This window comes from Moschus berezovskii, chromosome 14, assembly GCF_049115385.1.
Source record: "Moschus berezovskii isolate FMDL1 chromosome 14, NW_MosBer_1.0, whole genome shotgun sequence".
Taxonomy (NCBI): domain Eukaryota; kingdom Metazoa; phylum Chordata; class Mammalia; order Artiodactyla; family Moschidae; genus Moschus; species Moschus berezovskii.
In genome coordinates, this window is record NC_142473.1 from 12,750,809 (window position 1) to 12,774,882 (window position 24,074).

A 24,074-nucleotide genomic window follows, 5' to 3' on the forward strand; every position below is an offset into this window, starting at 1 on the left:
GGATCTACCGGGTTTCCCAGGAGGCGCTAGTGCTGAAGAACCCGCCTTCCAATGCCGGAGACATAAGAGATGTGAGCTCAATCTCTGTGTTGGGAAGATCCCTGGAGGAGGGCACAGCAACCCAATCCAGTATTCTTGCCTGGAGAATCCCAGGGATAGAGGAGACTGGTAGGCTGCAGTTCATAGGGTCACAAAGAGTCCTGAAGGACTGAAGTGACTTAGTAGGTGCATACTCTTGAGGATATAAGCTCCTCTCTTTTACAGGCATTGAGCCTCTGGTGTTCCAGGGCATATAGAAGGTGCATTAAACTTTGATTATTCTAGCTTTTGCATGTTTAAAACTACAACAATGCAATCTTTAAATAGTCAATAAATCTTTTTCATCCAAGCAGTTAATTCTTACAAACATTTGGAGTTAAACAATGTGAACAGTAGGTAATTTTAATTTCAGTGTGATCTGTTGCAATTTGTGTCACATAAATGCACAAATTCTGTCAGTAATTCAAAGTTATTTAAACCGGTTTGTATCATAGAAACAGAACAGCTATTTTTTTGCTTGTTGTATTGTTTTTTTTTTTTCTCATGATGTTTACTATACAAAGAGAAATCATGCTGTTCACACTGTAAACACTCTTGCTGAGAGCTCCCAATCAATCTCATAATCAATCCTGAGACAACTATGCTGATTATGCCTAAAATTATAGTCTCCTGCCCAGGCCTCTTTCCTAGACTTCAGACTTACTTATGCAGTTTTCTATACTATCTACAGGTACATAATTCTTCACATATCTATGACTCAACTAAACTAATTCTGTTCTAAAGCAGCTTTACATCTTAGCCATAAAACTGTTATTTTCTTCCTCAAATTCTTTTTTAATTAGTGAATGAATGATTGAATCAATTAATCCCCAGAAGCAATCATATAAAATCAAAATGATTTTAAATAGGCGTATTAAGATTTTACCTATTATTTCTAAAATAATAGAAATAAAATACATAATTCTAAATTGAGCAGAAGGAAACATTCATTTAAAAACCTTCCATTAATTAAAAAAAGTCTGAAAAAGTGAAATGAGGGCAAATAAATTGTAGGAAAAGGATAGTAATTAGTTAAAAAATGAGGTGGTATAAATAAATAGGCTAAGTTCATTAATTAAAAGATAATATATACTCCAAGCATTTGTTGAATGAAACGGTAAGTACAATATTTGATATTATAAAATAAAAACAATGAGTCCATTGTTTTTTTTTAAGTCTTATTTGTATTCATGGTATAAAAAAAATATATAAAGCTATTTAGTATAACTTTATCCAAAATATATATTATATGGCACAAAATATACCAAACACTGAAATCCTGGTTCTATCATTTATTAAGGATGAGCGCTTGTTTCGCTTAATCCTTCTAAAGTTTCTATAGGTTCCTCATCTCTACAATAGGGATGACAAATAATTGCTAACTCACAGATTTTTGGCAAGGATTATGCTGGCTGTGCTGTCATGTTCAACTCTTTGCGACCCCATGGACTGTAGTCTGCCAGGCTTCTCTGTTCATGGGATTCTCCAGGCAAGAATAGTGGAGTGGGTAGCTTATCCCTTCTTCAGGGGCTCTTCCCAATCCAGGAATCAAACCAGGCTCTCCTGAATTACAGGTGGATTCTTTACCAGCTGAGCTACCAGGAAGGCCCTTTCAAGGATTTTATGGTTCAACAAATGTGAAAACATGATTATATATTGTTAAATGTTGCATTCTTGATATAGTTTTAACTGCAGTCTAGTAGATGTACAAGAATTTTAATTTCCACTTTGATATAAGTGTGTAAGCTTCTGAGATAATACTTCTGGACAACATAGGACCAAAACATATTTAAAGTTAAATAGTAATTACTGATTTGCTATTTAAAAGTCTGTGGTGATAACCTCTAAACCTTTAAGTAATTCTATGCTTGGTTATAGATTTTATGAGGCTTATTTTTACATTTTCAGAGAGCTTTTTTAAAATAGTAAAGCCCTGAATTTCAAACTTTCTAAATGACAGAACCACTTTTTTGGCAACCAAAATCACTTTCATCAGATGTCCTTAAGAATCTAAAAAGATATATCTATTTACAGGAAGGTGAATAGCTACTTCAGTATCCAGTCAAGATGTTTTTATTCACATATATTACTGACAGGAATTAATATTGCTCTCTTGCAAAGTAAATGGGGAAATTCAGCAAATAAATCAACCCTAGCTTTTGCTTTTAATCACAGAAAAAAACGTGCATTGTACATCCACTAGTGGTAATAAGAAAATGGATTTGATGGCTATTTACTTTTTTCTACATTTTTACAAATCACTTTATTTTTTTTAAGTAATTTATTATTTATTGGAGGCAAATTATTTTACAATATTATATTGGTTGGTTTTGCCATATATTGACATGAATTTGCCCTGGGTTTACATAAGTTCCCCCTCCTGAACCCCCCTCCCACCTCCCTCCTCCCTTTATCCTCCCTCTGGGTCATCCCCGCACGCAAGCTCCGAGCATCCTATAACATGCATCGACCCTGAACTAGTGATTCATTTCACATATGACAACATACATGTTTCAATGCCATTCTCCCAAATCATCCCACCCTCACCCTCTCCCACAGAGTCCCAAAGACTGTTCTATATATCTGTGTCTCTTTTGCTGTCTCGTATACAGGGTTATCATTTGCATCTTTCTAAATTCCGTATATATGAGTTAGTATACTGCATTGGTGTTTTTCTTTCTGGCTTACTTCACTCTGTATAATAGGCTCCAGTTTCATCCACCTCATTAGAACTGATTCAAATGTATTCTTTTTAATGGCTGAATAATACTCCATTGTGTATATGTACCAAAGCTTTCTTATCCATTCGTCTGCAGATGGACATCTAGGTTGCTTCCATGTCCTGGCTATTATAAACAGTGCTGCAATGAACATTGGAGTACATGTGTCTCTTTCAATTCTGGTTTCCTCGGTGTGTATGCCCAGGAGTGCGATTGCTGGATCATATGGCAGTTCTATTTCCAGTTTTTTGAGGAATCTCCACACTGCTCTCCATAGTGGCTGTACTAGTTTGCATTCCCACCAACAGTGTAAGAGGGTTCCTTTCTCTCCACACCCTCTCCAGCATTTATTGCATGTGGACTTTTGGATAGCAGCCATTCTGACTGGTGTGAAATGGTATCTCATTGTGGTTTTGATTTGCATCTCTCTGATTATGAGGGATGTTGAGCATTTTTTCATGTGTTTGTTAGTCATCTGTATGTCTTCTTTCAAGAAATGTCTGTTTAGTTCTTTGGCCCATTTTTTGATTGGTTCACTTAGTTTTCTGGAATTGAGCTGCAGGAGCTGCTTATTTTGGAGATTAATCCTTTATCAGTTGCTTCATTTGCTATTATTTTCTCCCATTCTGAAGGCTGTCTTTTCACCTTGCTTATAGTTTCCTTTGCTGTGCAGAAGCTTTTGATTTTAATTAGGTCCCATTTGTTTATTTTTGCTTTTATTTCCAATATTCTGGGAGGTGGGTCATGGAGGATCCTGCTGTGGTTTATGTCGGAGAGTGTTTTGCCTATGTTCTCCTCTAGGAGTTTTATAGTTTCTGGTCTTACATTTAGCTCTTTAATCCATTTTGAGTTTATTTTTGTGTATGGTGTTAGGAAGTGTTCTAGTTTCATTCTTTTACAAGTGGCTGACCAGTTTTCCCAGCACCACTTGTTAAAGAGACTGTCTTTTCTCCATTTTATATTCTTGCCTCCTTTGTCAAAGATAAGGTGTCCATAGGTGCGTGGATTTATCTCTGGGCTTTCTATTTTGTTCCATTGATTTATATTTCTGTCTTTATGCCAGTACCATACTGTCTTGATGACTGTGGCTTTGTAGTAGAGCCTGAAGTCCGGCAGGTTAATTCCCCCAGTTCCATTTTTCTTCCTCAAGATTGCTTTGGCTATTCAAGGTTTTTTGTATTTCCATACAAATTGTGAGATTATTTTTTCTAGTTCTGTGAAAAATATCGTTGGTAGCTTGATAGGGATTGCATTGAATGTATAAATTACTTTGGGTAGTATACTCATTTTTTACAATATTTATTCTTCCAATCCATGATGGCTATTTCTGAATATTGTTTAATCTTCTTGGATGTACAAAATGTTTATAATTTCATATATTTATCACTAAATTTTAGTACTTGCTAAACTTTGAAATAATAATCATCATATTTAAATATTATTTGAAATAATAATATTTGAATGTGACATTAGGTGACCCAAATATCTATCATAAATAAGAGTTGGTTATGATAAACTGATAGCAGGAGCCTGATAAAAATTTTTTAAAGCCCTATGAAACTCTCATTAGAATCAGCACATTTATTCAGTTATTAAACATGGATTTAATGAATACTTACTCTTCTACTTTTTCATATAGTTACAAGTGTCATGTACTGCACTAAGTAGTAGAAATACAAATATGAGGTAGAAGGTTTTGCACCATTAAGGAACATATAATCTACTAGTGGAAATTAAAATATTAGGAAATGTTTACTTCCAACACTTTCCATTCCGTTCAGTCGCTCAGTCGTGTCCGACTCTTTGCGACCCCGTGGACTGTAGCCTACCAGGCTTCTCCGTCCATGGGATTCTCCTGGCAAGAATACTGGAGTGGGTTACCGTTTCCTTCTCCAGGGGATCTTCCCCACCCAGGGATCGAACCCGGGTCTCCCGCATTGGAGGCAGACGCTTTAACCTCTGAACCACCAGGGAAGCCCACTTTACTTCATTTAAATTTTTGATAGAATAAAATAATAAACCAATTATGATTTAAAAGATGGTAGTAAAATAAGAGTGGGGAACAAAAGAGAATCAAGCATCAGTTAACTAGGTATGCTGTGATGATCTATTGGATTGATCAACCATTCCATAAGATTTTATGGAAAAACCTGACCGAAAATTCGGCCAACCCAATACATAACTATTTCGACTTGACAGAAATTTGGGGTTGAGATTCTAGTATGGATCAGGTTATTTATTCATTTCACAGCGCACAATCTCATCCCACCAAAACAAAGGCAGTTGTTGAGGCCTTTGCTAACAGGTGCCAGACCAGGAAAACAATCACAAGGTCTTTCTCTTTGAGTATCCCTGGCTTATTCTTTCTACACTCACCCTTCCTCTACAGCAAGAATTTTTTGACTTGACTTCCCCAAGACAATTTCAGTTCTCTTTCTAATTGATAAAGCAAAGCATTAGGATTAATCCACTATTTCACTGTATGATTGTGACCTAAATTAAAAAATCCAATCAGGTTACAGTTTTTATTTTATATTTATTTTATTCTTCCATATTGATAATATGAATCATGTTCATTTATCTTTTCTTCAATTCACAACATCATTATAAGAGAAAGGTAAATGGTAAGAAATTTTTCTTACTACACAGATGGTATATTTTCCTTTGTTCTTACGATTTCTTTCTCAGTTTCTGATAGTTATGTATGGGCTAAAAACCTTGACCAATTTTATTTCTTTATGAATATTATGCATGTACTTACTCAACAAATGTTTTTGAGCCCCTACTCTATGTCAGTCATTGTTCTAGACATGAGGCTTAGCACTGAACAAAAACTACAAAAATTCTGCCCTTGTAGTATTTATATTCTATTTCAAGATGACAGGGAATAAACAAGTAAGTAGATTTCTACAATGTATGGAAAGCAATGATCATTGGGGAAAAAAAAAAAAAAACAGAGAAAGAGGAAAGGAATTGTGGGGGTTCATATCAAAATAGGAAAATTAGAAAAATTTTCACTGAGCATGTAAATTTTGAAGGAAGATTTGAATGTGAAGTAGTGAGCCATTCAAATGGCAAGCATAGGGAGGTGGGAGGGGGGTTCAAGATGGGGAACACATGTACACCCAGGGCAGATTCATGTCAATGTATGGCAAAACCAATACAATAATGTAATTAGCCTCCAATTAAAATACATTTTTAAAAAAAGCAAAAAAAAAAAAGAGGAATCAGGAATTGAAAACAGCAACTGGAAAGACCTTGAGGTAAGACTATACCTAGTTCCTGTGGAATATCAGAGAAACTAATATAAGTATATAAGAAAAAGCAAGAAAGAGAATAGCAGATAAGGTCAGTGAGATTATATGGAGTCAAACGGTGAGGATTCTCCAAGTTATTGTAAGTTAGTCAGTTCAGTCACTCAGTCGTGTCTGACTCTTTGTGACCCCGTGGATTGTAGCACGCCAGGCCTCCCTGTTCATCAAAAACTCCCAGAGTTTACTTAAACTCATGTCCATTGAGTTGATGATGACATCCAACCATCCCATTCTCTGTAGTCCCCTTCTCCTCCTGCCTTCAATCTTTCTCTGCATTAGGGTCTTTTCCAAGGAGTAATTTCTTTACATCAGGTGGCCAAAGTATTGGAGTTTCAGGTTCAGCATTAGTCCCTCCAATGAACATCCAGGATTGATCTCCTTTAGAATGGACTGGTTGGATCTCCGTGCAGTCCAAGGGACTCTCAAGAGTCTTCTCCAACACCACAGTTCAAAAGCAGCAATTCGTTGGTGCTCAGCTTTCTTTATAGTCCAACTCTCACATCCATACATGACCACTGGAAAAACCATAGCTTTGACTAGATGGACCTTTGTTGGAAAATAATATCTCTGCTTTTTAATATTCTGTCTAGGTTGGTCATAGCTTTTCTTCCAAGGATCAAGCATCCTAATTTCATGGCTGCAGTCACCATCTGCAGTGATTTTGGAACCCAAAACAAGGAGCTGGAGCAGTGGCTGCATGGTGCTGGAGCGACTGTGAGGAAACACCCCACATCCAAAGGCAGAGAAGCCCCAGCAACACAGTAGGCACTGGAGCAGCAGCTGTACAGTGCTGGAGCAACTTTGCAGAGATACCCCATGCCCAAGGGCAAAGGAGAAACCCCAGAAAGATGGTAGGAGGGATGAAACTGCATTTAGAAACAAACCCCCATACCAGCCAGAGATGCTCAGAGGGCTCAAACAAACCTTGTGTGTACAGGGACCCAGAGACCCCACAGAGACTGAGACAGAATTGTGTTTGAGTATCTCTTGTGGAGGTACAGGTCAGCAGTGGACTGCTGCAGAGGCAGGGGCTCTGGGTGCAGCAGATTTGGTTATGGAATAAGCCATAATCCTCTTGGAGGAGGTCGTCATTAACTTCAACACAGAGCCACCAGAACTTACACAGGACTGGGAAACAGACTCTTGGAGGTACAAACAGAAATTTGTGTGCACCAGAACCCAGGAGAAAGGAGCAGGGACTCCACAAGAGACTGACCCAGACATGCCCGTGAGTGTCTCGGAGTCTCCGGAAGAGGCACGGGTCGGCGGCGTCCTGCTGCAGGGATGGAGGCACTGAGTACAGCAGTGAGTACATGGGACCTTCTGAGGGAGGTCACCATCATCTTCATTACCTCCACCATAGCTTGGCCCCAGGTCAAATAACAAGGAGGGAACATAGTGCTGCCCATCAAGAGAAAATTGGATTCAAGATTTACTGAGCATGGCCCTGCCCATCAGAACAAGACCTAACTTCACCCTCAGTCAGCCTCTCCCATCAGGAAACTTCCATAAGCCTCTTATCCTTCTCCATCAGAGGGCAGACAGAATGAAAACCACAATCACAGAAAACTAACCAATCTGATCACATGGACCATCAGTTCAGTTCAGTCACTCAGTCGTGTCCGACTCCTTGCGACCCCATGAATCACAGCACGCCAGGCCTCCCTGTCCATCACCAACTCGGGAATTCACTCAAACTCATGTCCATCGAGGCGGTGATGCCATCCAGCCACCTCATTCTCTGTCGTCCCCTTCTCCTCCTGCCCCCAATCCCTCCCAGCATCAGAGACGTTTCCAGTGAGTCAACACTTCGTATGAGGTGGCCAAAGTATTGGAGTTTCAGCTTTAGCATCAGTCCTTCCAATGAGCACCCAGGACTGATCTCCTTTAGAATGGACTGGCTGGATCTCCTTGCAGTCCAAGGGACTCTCAAGAGTCTTCTCTAGCACCACAGTTCAAAAGCATCAATTCTTCGGTGATCAGCTTTCATCACAGTCCAACTCTCACACCATACATGACCACTGGAAAAACCATAGCCTTGACTAGATGCAACTTGATTGGCAAAGTAATGTCTCTGCTTTTTAATATGTTATCTAGGTTGGTCATAACTTTCCTTCCAAGGAGTAAATGTCTATTAATTTCATGGTGGCAATCAGCATCCGCAGTGATTTTGGAGCCCAAAAAAATAAAGTCTGACACTGTTTCCCCTGTTTCCCCATCTATTTCCCATGAAGTGATGGGACCAGATGACATGATCTTATTTTCTGAATGTTGAGCTTCAAGTTAACTTTTTCACTCTCCTCTTTCACTTTCATCAAGAGGCTTTTTAGTTCCTCTTCACTTTCTGCCATAAGGGTGATGTCATCTGCATATCTGAGGTTATTGATATTTCTCCCAGCAATCTTGATTCCAGCCTGTGCTTCTTCCAGCCCAACGTTCCTCATGATGTACTCTGCATATAAGTTAAATAAGCAGGGTGACAATATACAACCTTGACAGACTCCTTTTCCTATTTGGAACCAGTCCATTGTTCCATGTCCAGTTCTAACTGTTGTTTCCTGACCTGCATACAGGATTCTCAAGAGGCAGGTCAGATGGTCTGGTATTCCCATCTCTTTCAGAATGTTCCACAGTTTATTGTGATCCACACAGTCAAAGGCTTTGGCATAGTCAATGAAGCAGAAATATATGTTTTTCTGGAACTCTCTTGCTTTTTGCGTGATCCAGTGTATGTTGGCAATTTGATCTCTGGTTCCTCTGCCTTTTCTAAAACCAGTTTAAAAATCTGGAAGTTCACGGTTCACATATTGCTGAAGCCTGGCTTGGAGAATTTTGAGCATTTCTTTGATAGCATGTGAGATGAGTGCAATTGTGCGGTAGTTTGAGCATTCTTTGGCATTGCCTTTCTTTCCTGTGGCCACTGCTGAGTTTTCCAAATTTGCTGGCATATTGAGTGAAGCCCTTATACAACATCATCTTTCAGGATTTGAAATAGCTCAACTGGAAATCCATCACCTCCATTAGCTTTGTTCATAGTGATGCTTTCTAAGGCCCACTTGACTTTACATTCCAAGATGTCTGGCTCTAGGTCAGTGATCAAACCATCGTGATTATCTTGGTTGTGAAGATCTTTTTTGTACAGTTCTTCTGTGTATTCTTGCCACCTCTTCTTAATATCATCTGCTCTGTTAGGTCCACACAATTTCTGTCCTTTATCGAGCCTATCTTTGCATGAAATGTTCCCTTGGTATCTCTAATTTTCTTGGAGAGATCTCTTGTCTTTCCTATTCTGTTGTTTTCCTCTATTTTTTTGCATTGATCGCTGAGGAAGGCTTTCTTATCTCTCCTTGCTATTCTTTGGAACTCTGCATTCAGATGCTTATATCTTTCCTTTTCTCCTTTGCTTTTCACTTCTGTTCTTTTCACAGCTATTTGTAAGGCCTCCTCAGACAGCCATTTTGCTTTTTTGCATTTTTTTTCCTTGGGATGGTCTTGGTTCCTGTCTCCTGTGCAATGTCACAAACCTCCGTCCAGAGTTCATCAGGCACTCTATCTATCAGATCTAGTCCCTTAAATCTATTTCTCACTTCCACTGTATAATCATTAGGGATTTGCTTTAGGTCATACCTGAATGTTCTAGTGGTTTTCCCTACTTTCTTCAATTTAAGTCTGAATTTGGCAATAAGGTGTTCATGATTGGAGCCACAGTCAGCCCTGGTCTTGTTTTTGCTAACTGTATAGAGCTTCTCCATCTTTGGCTGCAAAGAATATAATCAATCTGATTTCGGTGTTGACCATCTGGTGATGTCCATGTGTAGAGTCTTCTCTTGTGTTGTTGGAAGAGGGTGTTTGCAATGACCAGTCCGTTCTCTTGGCAAAACTCTATTAGCCTTTGCCCTGCTTCATTCCGTGCCCCAAGGTCAAATTTGCCTGCTACTCCAGGTGTTTCTTGACTTCCTACTTTTGCATTCCAGTCCCCTATAATGAAAAGGACATCTTTTTGTGTGTTAGTTCTAAAAGGTCTTGTAGGTCTTCATAGAACCGTTCAACTTTGGCTTCTTCAGCATTACTGGTTGGGACGTAGGCTTGGATTACTCTAATATTGAATGGTTTGCCTTGGAAACGAACAGAGATCATTCTGTCGTTTTTGAGATTGCATCCAAGTACTGCATTTCGGACTCTAGCCTTGTCTAATTCAAGCTACTGTCAGTAAGGACTTGGGCATTGACTGTGAATGAGATAGTATATCAGTCTGCTTACGGTGCCATTACAAAATGTCATAGACTGGCTGGCTTAAACAACAGTAAAGGATACTGAGCCTGGAAGTCTGAGATCAGGCTTTCAGCTTAGTTGGTTTCTGCTGAAAGGTCTCTGACTGACAGATGGCCACATTCTCACTAAATTGTCACATTATGAAAAGAAAGAATAAGCTCTCTGATATCTTTTCTTACATGGGCACTAATGCCATCATGAGGGTCCTACCCTCAAGGTCCCTCTCAGTTCAGTTCAGTTCTGTCACTCAGTCATGTCCGAGTCTTTGAGACCCCATGAATCACAGCATGCCAGGCCTCCCTGTCCATCACCAACTCCTGGAGTTGACTCAAACTCATGTCCATCGAGTCGGTGATGCCATCCAGCCATCTCATTCTCTGTCGTCCCCTTCTCCTCCTGCCCCCAATCCCTCCCAGCATCAGAATATTTTCCAGTGAGTCAACTCTTCACATGAGGTGGCCAAAGTATTGGAGTTTCAGCTTTAGCATCAGTCCTTCCAATGAACACCCAGGACTAATCTCTTTTAGAATGGACTGGTTGGGTCTCCTTGCAGTCCAAGGGACTCTCAAGAGTCTTCTCCAACACCACCCTCTATACACCTAATTACTTCCCAAAGGACCCATCTCCAAATATTGGGGCTTCATATGAACTTAAGGGTAACTCAATTCAATCTTTAGCAGCGGGAAGTTTTTGGAATGTTTTGGACAGAGAGGTGGCATGGTAAAAACTATAAGGCTATGAATTTTCCAGTAGTCATGTATGGATGTGAGAGTTGGACTATAAATAAAGCCGAGTGCCAAAGAATTGATGCTTTTGAACTGTGGTGTTGGAGAAGACTCTTGAGAATCCCTTAGACTGCAAGGAGATCCAACCAGTTCATTCTAAAGAAATCAGTCCTGAATATTCATTGGAAGGACTGATGCTGAAGCTGAAACTCCAATACTTTGGCCACCTGATGGGAAGAGGTGACTCATTGGAAAAGAACCTGATGCTGGGGAAGATTGAGGGCAGGAGGAGAAGGGGACGACAGAGAATGAGATGGTTGGATGTCATCACCGACTCAATGGACATGGATTTGTGTGAACTGCGGGAGTTGGTGATGGACAGGGAGGCCTGGCGTGCAGAGGTTCATGTGGTCACAAAGAGTCAGACACGACTGAGTGACTGAACTGAACTGAAGGTCACTCTTAGCTACCGTGTTGAGAACAGATTTTAAAAAGATAAAGGCAAAAATAATAGAGAACAATTAAAAGACTACTGCAATAGCTCAGGTAGGTGATAATTTTACCTTATACTAGAGAATTGGCATGGAACATATGAGAAATTGTCAGATTTCAGATAAAATTTATAGTAGGCCAATAAAATTTTTGACAATTTTTATGTGAAGTGTGAAAGAAAGTGAGAAAAAATGTCTCAAACACTGATGAATTGCAAGGAATGGAACTGTCATTAATTTAGGAGGAAAAGATCTCATATTTGGGGAAATATAACAAGGAGTTCAGTGTTTCTCATGGGTAAGTTTGCAATGCCTATTAGCCATGCAAATGGAAATGCTGAGTAGGCAGTTAGATATACAACCAGATTCCTGATTGGAGACATACATTTGGGAGATGTCAGTATATAAACAGTATTGTGGGGTGAAATATCAGGGAATGAGGGTATATCAAAGAAAGAAGTCCAAAACCTGACACATGAGTGGCTGTAAGATTATGAGTTTGGGGAGATGGGGCAAAATCAACACAGGGGGTTACAAAGTAAGGTAAGAGGAAAACTATTGTGTGTGGAATTCTGCAAGAAAGTGTTTTATAAAAGAAGAAGTTTCCAATACGAGGACTGATAATAACATTGCAATGTTAAAAAATGTCATACACTGAGGCATATCCATACAATGAAATACTATTCAGCGAAATGGAATAACATAGTGACAAATATGAATGCACCTTAGAAACATTAAGTGAACACACAGAGGGACCACACATTGTGTAATTTCACTAAAATGAAATTTTTAGGTAAGGTAAAAATGTAGAGACAGAAAGTAGATCAGTGATTGCACAAGGGCATGGGTGGAAATGCCTTTGTGAAATAAGGGAAGTTCTAAACTTGGGCTGTGGTGACAGTGGTGCAATTGTATTAAATATACAGAAGCTCATTGAACTGTACACTTAAAACAGGTGAATATTCTGGGGTAGAAATTGGGTCTCAATAAATCTATTAAACAGTTAGAGAAAGAGAGAAAGAGAGCAGAAAGAAAGAAAGAGACAAAAAGACAGCGTCAGAGTTGAACTGGATAATGCACATACCAAGCCTCTGAAGAGTTTGCTATGGAGAGGAGCAGAAAAAATGAGGTGGTAGCTGAGGGAGGAGAGGTTTGCTTTGTATTGTTTTGTTTTCAGATGGAGGAGGGGACAGTATGGTTGTACCCTGTTAGGAATGACCCAGAAGAAAGTAAGCAATCTCTGGTGAAAATTTAGAAGAGCAGGACAGAGAATTACTAAAGCGATTTACTTAAGTAGATAAATAAGGATGAATTACAGTACAGAAGTTGAGGGATGGGCCTTAGAAGCACAGCAGTACATCTATACTAAAGAAGAGAGATTAGAATATGAACCAAATGTTAATTAGTGTGTAATTTGGTGATGAAGGCTTGTTTTTCTTTTCACAATGAAATGGTTATCAGCTGAAAGTGAGGATGGGAGAAAAATTGAATGGTGGGAGACACATTGAAGGTTTGACAAAATTTCAGTGAAAGGGCTAGGTTTGTTTTTTTTCCCCTTAAATTCTGGTCAGCATAAGTGCACTTGAGATTCATAGTTTGGATTTTAAATTTAGACTGTGTGCATGAGTGCTAAGTCACTTCAATCGTGTCTGACTCTGAAACCCTATGGACTGTAGCCCACCATGGAACCTGTCCATGACATTTTCCAGGCAAGAATACTGGAGTGGGTTGCCATGCCCTCTTCCAGGGCATCTTCCCAAGCCAGAGATCCAAACCACATCTCTATGTCTCCTGCATTGGCAGTCAGGTTCTTTACCACAAGCACCACTTGGAAAGCCCCAAAATTTAGACTAATGTGCCTAACTATTTTTATAGTGTCATATATACATACATATGTATATACATATGTATTGGCTATACTGTGCGGCTTGTGAGATCTTAGTTCCCGACTGACCAGGGATCGAACCTGTGCCCTTGGTAGTGAAAGGGTGGAATTCTAACCATAGGACCATGAGGGAATTCCCTTTATAGTTATATAAAGTTGAGTAGTTTCAGGTTGAAGAATGGGTTTACATTGGGATTAGGATTTTGTTGAGTGTTGTGAGGCAAAAGAAGGTTGAAGTAATTAAGGTTGTAAACAAGAAAAATTATAATGATTTAAGGAGAAAAATGAGACTCAAAACAGGGGAACAAAGGTGAAAAGGAGGTAGACTCAAAGATTTTCAGATTTCAGTGAGGTTGAAGGGTTCCTGGAATCAAGGAAGCAGTGAGGAGAAAATGTGCATATTCTCAGTCGCTCAGCCAAGTCCAACTCTTTGTGGCTCCATGGCCTGTAGCCTGCCAGGCTCCTCTTGCACATGGAATTTTCCAGGCAAGAATACTGGAGAGGGGCACCATTTCCTCTACTGGAGTGGGGCACTGTTTCCTACTCCAGGATATCTTCCCGATCCAGGGAACAAACTTGAGTCCCCTGTGTCTTCTGTGTTGGCAGGAGGATTCTTTACCACTAGTGCTGCCTTAACTGGAAGCCCAGTTAAGAAACCATAGCTGCTGGTAATAGCAGATGAAGTGCCTGAGAATGATTGTAAACCAAGACCACTAGAATGGCAAAAAGAAGACAAAATGAAAAGGAGTAAGCTGGGAGTGTGTAAATGAGAGCAATGAAGATTTGCAGAGTCTAAACTGAAATTTTAAAAATGGAGCGATCTTTTTTTGTGTGTAAGGAGAATAGAGAATGTGCAATGAGGAGAAAGGAGAATATGTGTTCCAATCTCACTTTGAATGGTACATAAACAATCTGACAGAATAAAGAGACATAACTTTAAAGGGCTGCAGTGGAAGCCATGTCTTTGTGTGATGTGCAAGTTTCCATTGGAACCAGAATATAATTGACATGCTTAACAAAAAACTAGAGATATTTTATAGGATTTGGTTAATCAAGGGATAAATGACCAACTTGTGTTAGACATTGGCCCAGAAGCTGAGCTACTTTAGTTATTTTGGGTCACTCATGTGTCCCCCAAAATTCTGTTGTGTTAACACTGATGTTTGAATAAGTCATTTCACATAACACTTCAACATGTGTACATAGTAGAATATAACTTCCTCTACAATTTTAGATTATTTAATAAGTCTAATATTTCTTATGACACGTATATTGTCATACAATACAATAACAAATAAGCCAGCTTTATTCTTATTGATCTTAAAGATCACATTTTTATTTATTTAATCAATTATTCATACATATTTTTATCTTATGCTTGTCATGTATACAATTCATTATACTATTTTTTCCATTATAAATCTTCTGTATATAGTTTTCTCTGCCAATTAGATAATTTATTTATGTGTAATCTTACAGTTTTTCTTCTTGAATCATTCTCTTTCATTTCATTTTTTAACATATGTTCCAACAACCCTACAACATAGATTGTATCTCAGAGAAAATCTTGCTTTTTTTCCCACGGGAGTCACTGCATATTGCTAATCCCCGTAAAGTTGCTGATGAACACTTTCATCCTCTGCAGAGTCTGTTGCCTCCTCCCCCTCCCCCTCCTTTCCCTAGCCCCTCTCCATCTTCTCCTTGTTTATTATCTCTAATACTTATTTATCTAATACTTCTCTTCAAACTAAATATAATAACCCAACATTAAACATATTAATTTCATAGGATTCTCTTAAGCCTACTAAAATCCATTTTAAAAAAGGTAAAAACACATGTAGGTAAGACTGAATATGTTTTCAGTAAAGTTCACAAACCACTCACAAAAAGATTGGAACAACTGAATTGACATATTGGAATTAAGTTGGTATAACTCAGAAGCTATTCCTCATAGTGATTATTTGTTTCAAAGTAAAATATTTTCAAAAATATTTTCCAGTTGAAACTTAGCTTACTTTTTTTTCAATTAAAAAGAAAATTAGGGTCTGACAGAGATGAGGAACTTTAAGAAAACTGATTTGAGGTCTTATTGAAAAGCATGATAAAGATTATCTATGATAGAACAAAATTGGGCCCCAATACTACACTAGTAATGCAACCTAGAGACAAGTTCGGTTTTCACTCTAAACAAAAAAGAAAAATTGATTGAGGTACCAGGATCCTTAATTCTGTTTCCACTTGTTAACTAAAATCTTCATTATTTCTCATGTAGTAATAGATATTTGATTCTCTCTCTTTCTCTTTAATTGATGTTGGCCTTTCTAAAATTGCATTATAAGAAAACTTTACTGAGTTGCAAAGTACTCACTTCAAATTATAGAGCTTAAACAAAATGGATATAATTATCTGTGAGTTGGCGAGAGGGGAAATAATTAATCTGAGCACAGTTGACTATTTTTACTTCAAACTCTGAGAAATACTTACCTACTATTATAACTTTTACAAACAAGAACTCAAGTAGTCAGAAAATAACAAGGAAATCATAGCTGTATGAAACCCAAGAAATATTTCTTAACATTTTTTGTTCCGGTGTGAAAAATTACGCCATAAACAACCCAGTTTCCAGCTTATCTTCTGAAACAACAGGCACATTGGTGTTCAGTTAACTCAACTCTGACATTCCCAACAGTTTTGAAAAGTTCCTAACTCTCTCAGCTTATCACTTTCCCTGTGCTCCAGGCAGCATATTCCTCCCTGGTGGCAGGCAGAGCCATCCATAAACAGGATGGGCCGCACTCAGGCCATCACACAGTCTTATCAGAGGAGCTCAGTCTCCTGTCCTGTGGCATTTAGAGAATATGGTCTTTAATTACTCATCTGGTACCCTGATACACATCGAGAAAACCACGCACATGTCACCTGAATGTTCCCCGGTCAACACCCTGTCTAAAGGAATGAGCACGCAGGAGGAAGAGGAGCAGCGATAGGAAACGGAAGCGACCTACCTGGCGAGTGAGGTGGCGGCGAGCACAGAAGGACGACCCCTTGGCCTTCCCGCACGGACACCGCGCTTCTCGTCCGGCCACTAAAGTTTCCCAGATCTGCCAACATAACACAGCGTTCAGAGGCAAGGCAAGAAGGATCTTAAAGAATTACTGCTCTTGTAACTTGTCCTTATTTTTCTATCATTATCTAAGCAAGTTTTCTTTTTCTTTGTCTAGCAGTGAAAGGAAAGTTTTAACAATAAATCTCTACCATCCAATTTTAAATATCATGTTTTCAGACTATGTGTGCATTCCTAATTTCTATGTGCAGTGCACACAAATTGCCGGTGTAGGGAGAAATTAAACAATAGCTTTGTAACACATTGAATAGTTACTGTATTTCTTTATAATAGCTTTTGAATATTAATTTTTCTACTACCAATCAAAGCAACTCATGCATATTAAGAACAGAAGTGGCTGGGGTGTCTGGTGCCCAAACTGCTTCCTAATGATCTGTCATGCTAAAAATGGTATGTAAAAACAAGCATGAATTTGCCAAATTAGAGGGACTTGTGCACTCAAGCAAAATATAATGAAGCTATAAAGACCCCTTTTCTATAAATGTGAGTGAAAATGTCATGTTACTTTCATTTTATGTAAGCCTGGGATGGTGTGTACCAATTAATTATACTCATCCATTTTGATTATTCTAGAAATATTATAGTTATTGAAACACTCACTTGAATGTAAGAAGGACTAACGCATTGAGTTTCAATTGTCTTCCCTTAAATTTTCTTGCATTTGCCCAATTTAAAAACATTGTCCTAAAAATAAAGTGGCCTTAAAAGAGAATGGTATGCATTGTTTATATTTCTTTTATTTTTTATTAATCTATTCATAGCTCAGTACATTTGTACCTTCCTTTTTTCTTAGGCTTGGTTGATTAAATAAATGAGTTTTAGAATAGTTTCTTGGAAATGATAGGAGTTCAATATTTTTATACATAAACATTGTCTTAGAATTCCCATTTTGTAAAATCTTGTCTCCCTGGTGAGAAACGCTTCTTGAGAATATTCTGCCTTTCCTATCACTATCAATTATAAAGGAGATTAAAAAAAAAAATTGTCATCATTTCGTGCTAAAGTAGTATTGCTTCATAATAATACAATGTAGACCCTCAAATTTAATGTTTATTAATCTGATAAATGATGAAGGTAAGCAGTCATGAAAATATACTGAATGGATATGAAAGAGATAAATCATCAACTTTAATATTCTAAGAGAAAGTCTATAAATTACAGTTTTGAGAGATGACTTACAATTTAAAATTTTCTGAATTTACAATCCAACCTTTTAGAATACATTCAAAACCATGAAGGACTGGTAAACAGTCAAGCATAATGAATACATAGAAAGGAATTCATTATTGAGGAAAGTGTTCAGGATTTTACATACATTCTGCATTTCATTGTAAACAGTTAAGTATATAATAGTTACAATAAGTAAGTGGTAAAACATAAAGGAAAATTTATTCTGCTACTTTTTTTGGTTTGAAAACCTATACACTAACTTCTAATAAAAATCAGCTTCATTAACTTTCAAATGTACATAATGCATGGCTTTAAACTCATTTTCATTGACACTTAAAGATAGAAGCTATCTTTCTTGTTTTCCCCAACAAATCCCCTCAATCTGAAAAGAAAGCATGACAAGGTTTCTCAATTAACTTCCTTTGACTACTCTTACAAACACAACACAATGAGCAATGGGGTTGCAATATCTCTTTAGAGATTATATGGTTTTATTTTCCTCTTTTCATCCTCATTGAATTTATAAATTCTGGAAAGCTATTTGGATATCAGTTTATTCTAACTAAATTTCTTAAATGTTTTCCTAAAAGTATATATATTTAGCTTCTAATACATTTACTACAAGTTTTTATTGTGCTCATTATGACTTTTCAAATCAACTTATTATAGTTAAAATATTTTAACAGCAAGCAATCCCAAATGACTGCTTATTTCTCATAAACTGAAGTATGGGTATGGCCTAGAAATTAGACACAGAAAAGAAAACTATAGAATAACTATGACCTGAATTGTGTTTTGAGATCTCAATGACCCAAAGGATAATATCAGCCCTAACTGCTTTATTTTGTATCATCTGTTAATACAGGTACAATTCAACAGCTTCTTTTGGAATTGTCTTTGTGTCATTGCTTCCTAGGAGCTATAGCATCAGCAGTACAAAAATCAAAGGATTTTTTTCAATTGTGAATAGATCATTTTTGCCTCATAAAGACATATACAGAAATACTAAAGAAAAGCTTGCACTTTGATGGAGAGTGTGCTTTTTTCATTTAAATCCTTCTTCCTAGAATAAAAAAAAGTAAAACTTAATTATTTTTAATGTAAAAGTAGTCCTTGTGTCAGGCAAGATTCTGGTTGATCTGAGACCAGATTGATGTGAAAAAAGTTCTTAATAGGAGCAGAAGTGGCAACTAGAGAGAATTCAGTTCAGTTCAGTCGCTCAGTCGTGTCCGACTCTCTGCGACCCCATGAATCACAGCACGCCAGGCCTCCCTGTCCATCACCAACTCCCGGAGTACACCCAAACTCATGTCCACAGAGTCGGTGATGTCATCCAGCCATCTCATTCTCCGTCGTCCCCTTCTCCTCCCGCCCCCAACCTTTCCCAGCATCAGAGTCTTTTCCAGTGAGTCAACTCGTCGCATGAGGTGGCCAAAGTATTGCAGTTTCAGCTTTAGCATCAGTCCCTCCAATGAACATCCAGGATTGATCTCCCTTAGAATGGACTGGTTGGATCTCCTTGCAGTATAAGGGACTCTCAAGAGTCTTCTCCAACACCACAGTTCAAAAGCATCGATTCTTCGGCGCTCAGCTTTCTTCACAGTCCAACTCTCACATCCATACATGACCACGGGAAAAACCATTGCCTTGACTAGACGGACCTTGGTTGGCAAAGTAAAAATACCACTGGTTGTTTTGATCTCATGGTTAAGAGAAAGCAGTTACTTTTCAGGTGCTCATCAGAGAACTTAGAATAAGCAAAAAAAAAAAAAAATTTTTATGAATGAAGCTTTGATTATTTTATTGTCACTTACAGCAGGTTTGATCCCTGCATCAGGCAGATCCCCTGGAGAAGGAAATGACAACTTACTCCTGTACTCTTGCCTGGAGAATCCCATGGACAGAGGAGCCTGGTGGTCTATAGTCCATAGGGTCACAAAGAGTTGGACATGATTGAAATGTTCTATTTTGATTTTTAACGTGAAAACTGAGTTAAAGTAAAAATTTTACTACAAGAACTCTAAAATTCAGGTTCAAATTATAAACTGAAATAAGCTTCTTTCTGGACTTATTATAAAACACATTATAAAAGACAAGTAATATAGAGGAGGAAGTTTGTAATAAAGAATCACAAGACCTCAGGCTTTATTTTTTCTCAGACCTTTTTTCCAAGTCCAGAAACTCATGCAGAGTTTGATAGTGGAACTTTAACTAGAACTGCAGCTTACAGGATTATACCTATCTAACCAATTCATACTATTAATGATACGGCTGAGAGTCACATGTGACAGACTATAAGGTTGAAATGTGTGATTGGAAGCATATTGACCACAAATAAGACAAATCATTTTGTTAATTCATTTAACAGGTATTTTTTCAGTGCAAGTTGTACACCAAAATCTGTATTAGGTACTGGTAATACAGAAAAGCTGTAAAGGAAGATTGCAGATATATAAACTAATCATACAATTGAACTAATCAAGGTAAATTGGAAGTGGTCAAACAGGAGATGACAAGAATGAACATTTACATTTTAGGAATCAGTGGTATGATGGACTGGAATGGGCGAATTTAATTCAGATGACCATTATATCTACTACTGTGATCAAGAATCCTTAAGAAGCAGTGGGGTAGCCCTCATAGTCACCAAAAGAGTCCAAAATGCAGCACTTGGGTGCAACCTCGAAAATGACAGAATGATCTCTGTTCGTTCCAAGGCAAGGCATTCAATATCACAGTAATCCAAGTCTATGCCCCAACCACTGAGCTGAAGAAGCCAAACATGAACGGTTCTATAATGACCCTACACGACCTTCTAGAACTAACACCAAAAAAAAGATGTCCTTTTCATTATAGGGGGCTGGAATGCAAAAGTAGGAAGTCACAAGATATCTGGAGTACCAGGCAATTTTGGTGTTGGAATACAAAATGAAGCAGGTCAAAGGCTAATGGAGTTTTGCCAGGAAAATGCACTGGTCAAAGAAAACACCCTCTACAAACAACACGAGAGAAGACTACACATGGACATCACCAGATGGTCAATACAGAAATCAGACTGATTATACATTCTTTGTTGCTGAAGATGGAGAAACTGTACACAGTCAGCAAAAACAAGACCAAGAGTTGACTGTGGCTCAGATCATGAACTCCTTATTGCCAAATGCAGACTTAAATTGAAGAAAGTTGGGAAATCACTAGACCATTCAGGTATGACCTAAGTCAAATTCCTTACAATTATACAGTGGAAGTGACAAATAGATTCAAGCGATTAGCTCTGATAGAGTGCTTGAAGAACTATGGATGGAGGTTTGTAACATTGTACAGGAGTCCATGATCAAAACCATCCCCAAGAAAAAGGACTGTAAAAAGGCAAAATGGTTGTCTGAGGAGGCCTTACAAATAGCTGAGAAAAGAAGAGAGAGGAAAGGAAAAGGTGAAAAGGTAAGATATACCCATCTTGAATGCAGAGTTCCAACGAATAGCAAGGAGAGATAAGATAGCCTTCCTAAGTGATCAATGCAAAAAATAGAGGAGAATAATAGAGTGGGAAAGACTAGAGATCTCTTCAAGAAAATTAGAGATACAAAAGGAATATTTCATGCAAAGATGGGCACAATAAAGGGCAGAAATGTTATGGACCTACAAAAAGCAGAAGATATTAAGAAGGGATAGCAAGAACATACAGAACTATACAAAAAGATCTTAATGACCTAGATAACCAGGATGTTGTGATCACTCATCCAGAGCCAGACATCCTGGAGTGTGAAGTCAAGTGGGCCTTAGGAAGCATCACAAAGACAAAGATAGTGGAGGTGATGGAATTCCAACTGAGCTATTCCAAATCCTAAAAGATGATGCTGTGAAAATGCTGCACGGAATATGCCAGCAAATTTGGAAAACTCAGCAGTGGCCACAGGACTGCAAAAGGTCAGTTTTCATTCCAATCCCAAAGAAAGGCAATGCCAAAGAATACTCAGACTACTGCAGAATTGGAATCATCTCATCTCACATGCTAGCAAAGTAATGCTCAAAATTCTCCAGCCAGGCTTCAACAGTAGGTGAACCATGAAATTCCAGATGTTCAAGCTGGATTTAGAAAAGGGAGAAGAACCAGAGATTAAATTGCCAACATCTGTTGTAGCATCAAAAAAGCAAGAGAGTTCCAGAAAGTCATCTACTTCTGTTTTATTGACTATGCCAAAGCCTTTGATTTTGTGGATCACCACAAACTGTGGAAAATTATTAAAGACATAGGAATACTAGACCACCTGACCTGCCTCCTGAGAAATCTGTATGCAAATCAGTAAACAGTTAAATTGTGACATGGAACAATGGACTGGTTCCAAATAGGGAAAGGAGTACATCAAGGCTGTACATTGCCAAAATGCTTATTTAACATATATGCAGAGTATGTCATGCGAAATGCTAGGCTGGATGAAGCACAAGCAGAAATCAAGGTTGCCAGGAGAAATATCAATAACCTCAGATATGCAGATAATACCACCCTTATGGCAGAAAGCAAAGAGTAACTAAAGAGCCTCTTGATGAAACAAAAAAGAGAGTGAAAAAGTTGGCTTAAAACTCAACATTCAAAAAACTAAGATCATGGCATCCAATCCCAAAACTTCATGCCAAATAGATGGGGAAACAATGGAAACAGTGACAGACTTTATTTTTTGGGGCTCCAAAATCACTGCAGATGGTGACTGCAGCCATAAAATTAAAAGACACTTGCTCCTTGGAAGAAAAGCTATGACCAACCTAAACAGCATATTAAAAAGCAGAGACATTACTTTGCAACAAAGGTCTGTCTAGACAAAAATATGGTTTTCCAGTAGTCATGTATGGATGTGAGAGTTTGACTATAAAGAAAGCTGAGCACCAAAGAATTGATGCTATTGAACTGGGGGGTTGGAGAAGACTTTTGAGAGTCCCTTGGACTGCAAGGCGATCCACCCAGTCCATCCTAAAGGAAATCAGTCCTGAATATTGGTTGGAAGGACTGATGCTGAAGCTGAAACTCCAATACTTTGGCCACCTGGATTCGAAGAACTGTTTCACTGGAAAAGACTTAGACTCTGTGAAAGATTGAAGGCAAGAGGAGAAGGTAATGACAGAGGATGAGATAGTGGATGGCATCACTGACTGGATGGCCATGAGTTTTAGAAGATGCAGGAGTTGGTGATGGACAGGGAAGCCTGGAGTACTTCAGTCCATGGGGTCGCAGAGAGTCGGACAGGAATGAGTGACTGAATTGAACTGAACTTTTGAGTATCGGATTCATATGTAAGATTGAGTAACTAAGATGAATGATCTATCTGAGTGGCCATGGATTTAACTTCTATGATTTCTGTAAAAATGACTGTGCATGCATGCTAGGTCGCTTTGGTCATGTTGAACTCTGTTCGACCCTATGGACAGTAGCCTGCTAGGCTCTCTGTTCATGGGATGCCTCAGGCAAAAATACTGGAGTTGATTTCCACACCCTGCTTCAGGGAATCTTCCCAACCCAGGGATCAAACCCTTACATCTCCTGCATTTGCAGGCAGGTTCTTTCCCACTTGAGTCACCTGAAAAGTCCCAAAATGACAAACACATTCTTTTATATTGACTTGGGATTTGCTGTCTCCTTTTCAAAGCAATTGCATATTGAAGTCTTTCATCAATTTTGTTGATCCTGTTATTATCATCAAGATATTTAGATCATTGTCTTCTGTGTTCAATATAAATATCCTGTAATAAAAAATGGCCAGACCTCACCTAGAAACTATCTTCGATATTATAAAATGTTAATAGTACAAAGGGAAATAGAAGAATGGATGGACAGAAATTTAGAAAAATGGTACTGATACACCTATGTGCAGGGAAGGAATGGAACATAGAGAGAACAGACTTGTGGATACAGTGGGGGAAGGAGAGGGTGAGATGGATGAACTGAGAAAGTAGCATTGACTTATATAAAGGATCATGTGTAAAAAAGACAGCGAGTTGGAAGCTGCTATATAATATAAGGAGCTCAGTGATGACCTACAGGAGTGGGATGGAAAGGTGGAGGCTCAAGAGAGTGGAGCTATATATGTATATAGTTATGGCTGATTTGACTCTTGTATGGCAGAAATCAACACAATATTGCAAAGCAAATATCTTCCAATTAAAAAAAAAGAATAGATGGATAATAATTTCACTAGCTATTAGCATACCTACTCTATGCTAAATTTCCTGAAAATAAATATTAATTTCTTTATGTGAAAAGCAAAAAGTTGACTTTTATCATACAATTAATAAGTTCACCAGG

General features: G+C 38.3%; 1 protein-coding gene across 1 annotated transcript in view; it reads right to left on the bottom strand.

The window, feature by feature from the left end:
- Positions 1-24,074, bottom strand: part of CNTN5 (contactin 5) — a 647,843-nt gene that overhangs the window by 483,208 nt on the left and 140,561 nt on the right. Inside the window, exon 5 of the mRNA XM_088843612.1 lies at positions 16,491-16,586. Within this exon, the coding sequence (XP_088699738.1) occupies positions 16,491-16,586 (96 nt within the window). The remainder of the gene's footprint in view (positions 1-16,490; positions 16,587-24,074) is intronic.